This window comes from Centruroides vittatus, unplaced genomic scaffold (assembly GCF_030686945.1).
Source record: "Centruroides vittatus isolate TY-2023 unplaced genomic scaffold, ASM3068694v2 contig_980, whole genome shotgun sequence".
Classification (NCBI taxonomy): domain Eukaryota; kingdom Metazoa; phylum Arthropoda; class Arachnida; order Scorpiones; family Buthidae; genus Centruroides; species Centruroides vittatus.
The window spans coordinates 71982-83032 of NW_027122652.1; the positions used below are offsets into that span (position 1 = coordinate 71982).

Genomic DNA, 11051 nt, shown 5'->3' on the forward strand with positions numbered 1-11051 from the left:
AATAGGTAAATATAAACCGTTTTAAATCGTCTAAGTAGCATTCAAATTAAATACAATTATAAGTAAATTATTTTCGACAGAAGTTAACACAACGTGACTAATATGTTAACGATAAACAAACGCTTTTTCTTTCTTAAAAAAAACGGAAACGGAGTCTAATCCATTACTTAGCTAAAAAGTATATAGATATATCAGTTTAAAAAATCGTCGAAAACTAGTGCATATTCTTTATTTTTTCTTCAAGATTACTTATGAGCTGACAGCATTTCATTAATAACCTGAAAATATCCTAAAGCCCGGACAAAGCTATCTCGTATTTAACCACCACTTACCCCAAACATTTAAATTCCTATGGGAAAGGATTAGTGGTCATGTATCACTGGTATGAGTCCATTAATGTTGGCATGACAGAAAACAAATCCGCTTACGTGATTGTAACTGTTCTATCTGCTTACTCTTAGGAAGAAATCATCTCTTCCACCAGATTAACCTATCTATCTGCAAGGTGTGGGCAGATCAGGAGCCATTTGCTAACTTGATCTCTAGAGAATTGTATTAAAGCTTATAAAATTGAAGATAATAAAATTACTTACAGAATTTAATTGAACTAACAACAAAATATTGGTATTTTCTAATGCGTTTTGTAATTTTTTTTTTTTCTTATTTTATTAGCTTTCTAATATATATATATATAATGTTGGCTTATAAAATGTATTTTAAAAATGTAAACATTTTAATAAATACGGTATTACTTTTGAGAAGATTAATGTATTTAAATCTAAAATTGGACATTTTTAAGAGATTTAATGCGAAAAATAATTTTTAAATTTAATCCTTTGAAAAAACGAAGTAGCTAAAGTTTTAGTTATTAGCATTTAAAAAAAATGTCATATTTCTTATTATTTATGATATAATTACATTAATATTAAATTTGGTAGCTTCACTAAAAATAAAAGGAAAAAACAAGAAAAAAAGTGGACAATTTAAGGAAAAAGAACATAAAAACTTCGGTATTTTTTCGCATGTGTACAGCTAAAGTTTTAGCAGTTCTTCGACCAAATTTTTGTGTGAAAGTTTTATGGTGAGAAGCTAACCACGTTCTTATTTGGGGAGAACAAAAAACTACCCGATTCAGCAGTTTCAACTAAAATATGAGGGAAATCAAGTGGAATGGGTTGGTTGATAATTATATCGTACAGCAATTGTCAGATTGGTTGATAGAGCGTAGAAAATGAAGAGGGAGTGATATAATTAATGAATATCTTTGCAGTCAAGTTGTAGACCATCTAATCACTCGTGGAGCGATTAATCAGACGAAAGAGAGCGATATTTCCGTTCAGTTAAGCTATAAAATGTAGAAAAAGTCGGGAAATCTCTGCTTGTCGCGTTCAGATTAGGAATTTACATGCAGTTTTTAATATATAATGAAACCAATTTTTACTTATGTTTATTCATTGGTCAAATTTTAAAGTTTTGTAAGTTTAAAAAACTGTAAATTTCTCAATTAAAATTTTAAATATCGAAGAATCAATTTTTTTAATGCAAATTTTAACTTAAATAAACTTTTGAATTTTTAATTATTTATCTTTAACAGAAAGATTCTTACACATAGGCCTATATAGGCCTATATGTGTGTAAGAAACTTTCTGTTAAAACAAAGTAATTAAAAATTTATATATACATTATCTCTATAAATTTGAATCTTTTAAAAAATTAATAAAAACTAGGATTGTTTGCATTATATATATAAATTTGTTTAAATTTTTTATAAATTCATTTTTCAGTTAAATTTTTTGTCATTATATTTGAAATTTTTATTTTGTATATTTTATCTAACCAACTTTTTTAAATAATAATAATAATAATAATAACTTATAAACTGAAACTCTTTAATTAACAAATAAAAATGTATCGCTTTGATAAGGGTTGTATCAATTCGTACTTAAACAATTAACCTTAACACAATTTCACCAGAATAAATTATAAAACAATTGAAAATTGAAAGAAAAAATTTATTAAAAATTCCTTCCGCATATTTTTTGCATTCAAAAAAATCACCTGATGGAGTGGCTCTTATATTATGAATGTGATCGAAGAGTAGCTAACATAATTTAGGAGGGTTTGACATTTTTAAACTATAGAACCTTGTCAAAATCTGTGTAGTTCTATTACTGTAGAAGCAATGATTATAAATGGGATTTAACCAAGCGGGAAATATCTTCGGTCCCCCTTACATCCCTATCGGTCTGCCCTCTTAGATTGCATCATTTTTCATAAAACTTGTTGCCTGATTCAGGTGTATCCATACAGGTAGATAAGCGATGTAGCTTGGGATTGGTTGACTTATAATCTCTAGTAAGTGATTGGTTGTCATTTTTATTCCAATGTTAAATATCGAATGAATGCAGGAAAGTAGATACAAAAGACAAAACCATAATGGAAAACTGGACGCAAAGTATCTCTAACAATTCCTTAAACAGGTGTTCGACAGGTAAGTCGAGAAGCTTGATTTTTCGTTTTTCTTTTCTTTTTTCATTTAATAGCGAAGTAATTATATTTTGTTTATAGGGCATACTAGATATACTATAGAAGAACTGTTAAGAGATAAAGAAGACTCCGTTATTCCCGCTACTATTCCTTCTTTTCCCAATTTTTCTTGGTGGCAAACTTCACCTGTTAACAACCCTCTGAGACAAGTTGCTCTCTTAACGTTTGGAACTTTGCAGGCGGATGCCTCCTATTTTACATCGATGAAAGATGGTGAGATACTATTGTCTATATAAATAGACTCAAATTAGTATTTTAAGTTTATCAATTTTTCTTACATTATCGACTTTTTTATCATTTAAAACTACTTCAATAGTTTAAAAATTCTAAACCTAAATAAAACTTTTAATAAATTACAATATTTACATTCTAAGTAACTTATTTTATAATTGATTCTATTTTAATTATCCGCGTGTCAATTAAAATTGTTTTGCTCCTAATAATTATACAATTATATTCATTAGACTAACTTAATTATTCATAATAAGTTGTTTTTATCTGTTTATCGTAAATGAGATTTTAATATTTATTTCTTAAAAATATATACAAAATATTTGTTTAACGCTTTTCATCTCATTTATATTGAAAAATAAATTAATTGATTTTAATATTATATCATATTTCGATATAAATTTCGTATCAAGGCTATGAGAATTTAAATATGGTAATGAATTGTCGCAATAAATGTTGTATGGGGATAAAATAAAATATAATAATAATTCATTATTGTATATAAAGTTGTGAAGAAACTTAATCTATACTTAATTATCTATCAAATATCATAAATAGAAAATTTAATTTTTGTAAATGATCGTAATATTCTTCCATTGTTGCTAAATAATTCCTGACAAATGACGTTTCTCGGCTTTGATTTACGGTTTCCGAAATTTTTATATATGCCTAAAATTAATGCCATAGATTTAATATAAAATAAACATTTAAAAAAATTAAATAATTAATAAATTGTAATATAATTTGTATTTTAAAATGCAATTACAGTCCTTGCTATTTCTACAAATCTGTATATTTATCAAATGAGTATATATTCTAATCACCATTTCTTCTGTTGAAGAAAGGAAATAGTTAATTTAATATTTAATAAAAGCTTGAATATTAAATAAATTTTTAAAAAATATTTTAAACTTTAAAATAATATCAATTACGACACAGTTCTCTTCTTATTAGTCTAATTAATAATATAAATCAAGACTTGAATAATCATTAATAAAACTTTATTTCCATTAATAATATCTTTATTTTTAAATATACAAGCAATGCCATAAAGCAAATGGCAGCCATCCCCTTTATTAAATAGGTTATATGTTAAAACATAGGCCTACTAACGTAAGAGAATATAATACGATCGTTTATCTTTCTGATTTTTTTCTCCACCATCTATACTGACAAAAGCTTAAATTGTCCTAATATTTTTAATATTCTTCGTAATGAAATAATTGTAAAACATTCTTCTTTAATTTTTCTTCGTTTCTGTAATGAATTGTTATAAACTATTTTATATTCCTTCCGTTATATTTTCACATTGAATCTGTATGATAAATGCTTAAGAATTTCTTGAATAAATATTTAGTAATAATAGCAAATTAATTTCTGTTATAAAAATTTAATATATTGATTATTGTATATTTATATAGTATAATTATTGTTTCACATCTAACGCAATTGCGCTAATTATTATGATGAAGTGAAAGAATTGATGAAAAATATTTATATTAGAAAAAAATTTTTTAAATGATTTTGGTTGTAATTTCAGTTAAATTCTTTTAATATATATCAGTACTTTTTCTATACTATTAATACGAGAAATTGAGGAATGTTTTCATCAGAATAAACCGCTGCGCTATAATTTTTATTATGATATTTTATAACTTTATGTAACTTAACATTTTCCAAGATATTTTTTGAAGTAGTAAACTGTATATATTTTTTAAAGATTTTTTTATTTGTATAGTTTACGGTATATTATTCAAATTATGTTGATTTCAAGGATCATAAATTATTGCAGACATTAAACTTTACATTCCGCAAATGCCAGTTATGCGGGGGTTGTTATAGTAGTGCGCGGCGAAAATAAAGCTTGCGTAAAGCAGGGATGGGCCACCCGCGGCCTCCGGGCCCAAAAAATATTAATAAATATATCAATTTCCCATTTTAAGAAAGTATGGAGCAAAAATTCCATCGTTATTTCCTACAACTTACATATGTTAACAGTTTTTCCACAATGAATTTAGTAAAAAGTAAAACAAGAAATCGGCTAACAGACTAATTTAAAACGAACATTGACTAATATGTTAATTTATAATTATATAGCCTGTGAATAAATAATTTTGATTTACCATCATTTTTCTCTTTTATGCGACCCGTGTCAGTTCAAAAGTTTTAAATGCGGCCCTTACATAGAAAAAGACGTAAACATCCCTGACGTAAATAGAGACTATAGAAATATATTAGTTTAAAAATGTATATTAAATATTATAATATAGTCTACAGAAATATATTAAAATTCAATGAGTTGCTATTACATGAATACATAAGTAGTTACTAATGTAACAACTTTTTGATTTATTTCATTAAAATAAATTAAAATTAAGAAAAGTTTTTAATTTATTTATGTAAATTAGTTAGATTAAATAAAATTCATTTACAAGCCTACTGTAAAAAATAATTAATTTTAAAAAAATTAATTTTTAGTTAAACTTTCTGTAAACAAATAATTTTTTCATAATTATATATTTAATTCCTAAAACAGTTTACAAACTTTGCTAAAATTACGTGTTTATTATTGAAACTTATAAAATCAGATTATTTGAAAATATACACGAAATAAGATTACATAATTTGCAACAAAACTTTATTAATTTCTTAAAAATAGATTTAAATCACTTATTTAGCTTTTACAAGTTTTGTCTATTAATTATTAATGTTTTATATCGTTTTGTTTACTTTTTCTCACATAAACGTTTCATAAATTCATTATATTTCTCTTCGATTACCTTTCTAAAATTAAGGATAATTTAAACTTTTATTCTGTAAATCTTTGTTCAAATTTTACGAATTTAATTAACGTTTTAATAATTAAAATATATTAATTTTCGTTATATCACTTTCTTTAAATAATTTGACATTGTTTTTCTAAAAAGTTAGAATTTCGAATACAGTTTGTCTATAAAATTAATAGGTACAACTATTATTTTATAAATTCAAAATTTTTGATTAAAATGTACATCTAAATATAGTACCGTTGAAAAAATTAACAATTAGTTTTTAAATAAAAATATATTTTAAACAACAAAATGGCTAAAGTTATTTGAAAATCTTTCATTCTAAATGTTATTGATATTTATTTTAAATTAATCAAATCAAACGTATCAAAATAAACTAAAAGTAATACGGCTTAAGGAAATTAAAGTTTTATGAATATTGTTAATAATATTTAAAATAATTTTATTCTCGCTATTAATTTCCATCATATAGTTTTTTCTTCAAATATAGAAGAGTATTTGTATAGGAAAGTAATTTTATTCTGCATGTATTTTATTAATATATACATAACTAACTACAAAAATATATTTCAAAAATAAAGTATTTAATTATTTTTTTAAAATCCCTACCAATGGCCGAATGGATAAAACCACTGGACACTGGCCTCAGTTTGTACCTGACCAACGGATAGCCACGTGTTTTCCGGAATTTCTTTACGTGTCTAACATCTAAATAGGGACCACTTTCCCATAGAAAGCCCTCCGACAGGCAGATCGTTCTCCTGTTGTGTGCCTTACTCCGTCAATCCGTTAAAAGCATTCAAAATTACAAAATTCCTAAATAGTCATATAACGATAAGGATGATTTAATTTAGAAATTTAACTTTCATAATAACTTATTACCGAATAATGTAAATTTTTAAGTAACAAAATAATTGTAAAAAACGTCTATTACATGTGAAAATTTAATGTGTGTTTAATAAATTAGTAAAATTAATTCGATACAGAGGTAAGTTATAATGAAAAATTGTATTTTCAATTTTATTCTAGTTTCTGATTACAATTATATTTAGAATATTTGCAATAAAGAATGAAGACTCTCATATTTTATTTAACATTAAAATAATCTCAAAAATAATTTTTATGCAACATTTATTTCATAATTTCGAATAAAATCTAAATATACCAAACACAATCTTCTGATGAAATTATTTTTCAATTATAAAAAATTCAGTAGCCAACTTTTCAGCATCAAACAGCAAACTTTGAAAAGTTTAAACAAAGAGCAAATGAAGTTTATTGATTTTTTTCAGAAGTTTTCTCTCCAGTCCGATCGAACATTCTACCTTTAGTTATGGATCGATCTCCATGGTGGGACATTAATTACCATAGCTCAGAGACCGAATTTTCAAAACAACTTTATGCTCTCCCCTGTCCGTTTATACATCAATCTAAGCATTGCCCTTCTGCATGCCAAGAAATGACATCGCCTCCAATTAGAAGGTTAAACGCTAATCAAGATCAATGTCTCCCTCAAAACGTAACAAGTATAACCGATTGCTTCAAAATGGCGAAATCCAGGATGATGACAGATAAAAGTTATTTATGTAAACAATGCGGTAAGACTTTCAAGCGTTCCTCTACCCTTTCGACTCATATGCTGATTCATTCTGATATCAGACCCTATCCTTGCCAGTATTGTGGAAAGAGATTTCATCAGAAATCAGATATGAAGAAACACACATACATTCACACAGGTAATATTTTACTTAACTCAATGAATAATTTAATTAGATTAAATGCAATTCTTTTAAATAACTTTTTATTGAAGTTTAAAACTAGAAAAATATAATTAAAGTAACAATAACTTTAAAGTTTATAAAACAATTTTTTGTAATTGCTCAGCTTAAGTTAATTATAATAAGAATTAACAATCAATTATCTTATAATAATTTAGATAAATATCACTATTAAATATATCAGAATATGTTAGTTAAAAAAGTATGAATAAAATTAAAAAAAGATATTCAATTGAAATAAGAGTATAGGACTTATATGTATGTTTCCATCAGTATTTACAAGTATTGCAGACAAACAAGCTTTACAGGGGCAAAACTTTACAGTCATTATTCCTTTATCTACAAACTATTTTTCTTTCAGGAGAAAAACCTCATAAATGTGTAGTATGCGGCAAGGCTTTTAGCCAATCTTCAAATTTAATTACTCACACTAGAAAACATACAGGGTTTAAGCCTTTCGCCTGCTATACTTGTGGAAGAGCTTTTCAGAGAAAAGTGGACTTGAGACGTCACCGTGACACTCAGCATGCAAAAAGTTCTATTCTCTCCTCAGAAGGAAAAACTCACGAATTGTTTTCAAATGAAACAAGATGGAATCGCGACATATTTCCCACTTTAGCTGCAAATTGTAGCCATTTTGAAGGATTTCATTTGCTAACCGATTAAAGTATTCTGTAATTGTATAATTGTATTGTTGTTGTACATTGCTGGTGATGTGGACCAATATTATATTAATGATGTGTAATTCAAATATTTGAAAATAAATATATCACAATTAACCTAAAAATTCATTAGGTGTTATCGCCGTTTAAACAAATTTTTAATTTAAATTTAAAATTTATCTTATATTTTCAATTTATAATAATATTTTCTTAAATAGTCGTTACAAATAAATTTTTTAACTTTTCTTATTAAAATATGTCAGGGACTCACATTTTAATTTTTAAATTTTAATAAAGTATAATACACTGAACCATTATAATCTGAAATACAATGAACCGGTTATATTTTCAGTTCTCTATAATTGATCTATATTTAATACTTATAAGTCGCCTTATAATGTAAGTATTGTTCTTTTGAGCTCTATTGCCTCATAAGGTGCTTCAAAAATACATCAATAATGAAATATTTAGAACAAATATGCGACATTTCATGCACAAAAATCAGGAACACAAAATTGACAAAATTTGTTTCTTTTCTCTCTAAATTAAGGAATTTAGTCCGTAGTTGGCGCAGTGGCGTAGCGAACATAACTGGCGCCCGGGGTACGACACTTTATTGGCGCCCCTCTCCCCCTTCCAGAAACACATATAGTTTGTCTTGGACACAATTTGGGCGCCCCTCTGCGAGTGGCCTCGCTACGCCACTGTTTTTGAATTGAAATAAGATGACTTCCGGTTTGCATCGGAACTCCGGATATACTTAACCGGGGTCTCCTGTCCTAAGGTTTCCATATCATAAGGTCTTTCCTCTAAGTCCGTTCTGGAGATGAATGGAAGACAGCCGGACAGGCGGCGACAGTGGGAACTTATAGGTGTATAGTACAATTTTTTCAAATGCAGCCCGATGACACCAGACATTTCGTCAGCATGCAAATATGATAAGTAAAACAAGAGCAAAGAAGAAAGCAACGCCAGCGACGTCGGTGTTCACGGAAACAGAAAATTTTGTTTAAATAAGAAAATTGTCGATTGAAAACTAATTTTTAAATATTAATAGAAATTTGAATGTCAACACTCGTTACTGGAGGGCGAGATAACGACGAAATGCAACTTCGGAAGGGAATTTAAGACGATTTATGGAAGAAACGATACACTTTTAAGAAATTTTCGTACGAGTAAGGGCTGTTTCACACTGTCACCGACTGGTCCGACCGGTCCGACCCGACCGATCCTATAATCGGACCGACTAGTAGTAAAAGAATTCACACTGAGTACGATTATGTCGGTGGCCGACTCGTAAGGACCAATCGGAACGCGTCTTACAGGTCAGAACACTAGCCAATCGTGGTAAGTTTTTCAATTTTAAATAGAAAACATGGCCGTCATTGAAAGGTTGTCGTGTGTACGCGTGTTCGCGGGCTAACGATACCATTTTAGCATTTTTAATGTTGCTTTCTCTTGTAAATGAAATGTATTATGGTGAATTAAAGTAATTCGTTTTGTTAATATCGATGAGTGCCTGCGTATTTCTTAATAAAGTTGTTCTTAAACGAAGCAAATAGACGGAAATAAAAAATCGTTCGTAACTTTTAAACGGTTGATCGTAAGTAATTTTTTTTTAATACCAATCGATTCAGCGTATCAAATTACATTTAGTTATGTCTACGTCTATTCGTTAATATGAAGTTTAAGACTATTTTTTAGCTGGATACCTTTCGCTTTACTCTAACCAATTATTTTTTTCAATGTCGCCTTTATAATCGGCTCGCCGAATATCATAAAGCCATGGATATTTTCTGACTTCGTTTATTAAAGCTTCCGAGAAAACTTTACCTTCCGCCATTTTCTAACTTCGGATAAATCTAAACTCTGATTGGTTATAGCTTCGAAGCTCTCATTGGCTGTAGCTCACCGACTGCTCCGACGCGACTACAAATATTTAACTTTTTAAATCTGTCCGACTGGAACGACCAGTCGGTCGACCGACTGCTGTTGCCATGGCAATACGACTAGGAGTCGGACCGGTCGGCCCAGTCGGTCATAGTGTGAAACAGCCCTAAGACGTTTCAGATGGAATTCAAATAGAAATTTTAAAATTTGAGAAGCCGTTTTGTAAATAAATGGTTTAGAATTGTGAAACATTAGCAATAAACGCGCAAAATTGTTAATAAAAGCCAGAGGTCAACAATAGACTTATTATTGCCAGTTACTTACAATCTGTAAAGCAACAAGCATCCGAGCTCCTTCGCTCGGCGGGGGGTTCCCCGGGACAACTGCCTGCTTGTTGGGCGGATCCGGCGCCCTGCGCTGAACTCGCAGTTGGTCGATTACATCCGGATTAAGATACGGATTCCGGTTCCGCCCTGCAGGCCCCTTTTGTAGCTGGGCCGCTCTCCGGGCGTATCCCGTTCTTGAGCCGCCCTCCGGGCCCCCTTTGGGATTTTCGCTTTATCGGCGGCCCTGGGGCCCACTGTCCCGTTGGAAGAACCCCTTCGGACCACCAACAAACCAAAAATATAAATAATATAAATATGAACGATGCACCGGGCCGTGTTTCAGTCCGACGCACGCGCGTCCTTCCATTTACTCTTACATACACACACTTCCTGCACTTCCCAACCAATTTTTCTGTTCCACAACAATGTAATTCCTTTCCAACCCCCTAAAATCTCCATTTTTATTGTAAAAATCGTCATTTAGCCTTCAACAATGCAAACGACAATGCATTTCGTAATAATGATAACAATTGCTTAATGACAATAAAAAAAACTAAATTAAATTTTCCATTCGACATAAATATGTCTATTTTTTTCATTTTACGTGGCCAAATTATGCAAAAATGATTATCGTCCACTTAATTCTCTCAAACCTTACTCTATTCGTTACATCTAATTACTGAAATCTTATATAAATTCCTTTATATAGCAGTGTAGACTCAAAATTTGTATATACATTTTTCGCATAACACACAAGCCATTTCTAATTCAATTCTCATTTACACCGAAATATTACAAGACATTTTTCATTAACGTGCTACCATTAAA

The 11051-nt window shown here is 29.0% G+C and overlaps 1 protein-coding gene across 2 annotated transcripts; it reads left to right on the forward strand.

The window, feature by feature from the left end:
* The first annotated feature begins 1907 nt into the window (after positions 1 to 1907).
* Positions 1908 to 8107, forward strand: LOC136985904 (zinc finger protein GFI1 homolog pag-3-like). Of its 2 annotated transcripts, XM_067283303.1 has the most exons (5): positions 1908 to 2491; positions 2569 to 2760; positions 6860 to 7165; positions 7243 to 7303; positions 7707 to 8107. In XM_067283303.1, exons 1-5 carry the CDS (start codon positions 2437 to 2439, stop codon positions 7720 to 7722), a joined length of 630 nt encoding a protein of 209 aa, XP_067139404.1. In that variant the 5' UTR covers positions 1908 to 2436; the 3' UTR covers positions 7723 to 8107. The 2 variants fall into 2 exon arrangements, with proteins under 2 accessions (XP_067139404.1, XP_067139403.1); XM_067283302.1 differs by having other exon boundaries at positions 6860 to 7303.
* The last annotated feature ends 2944 nt before the right edge of the window (positions 8108 to 11051 follow it).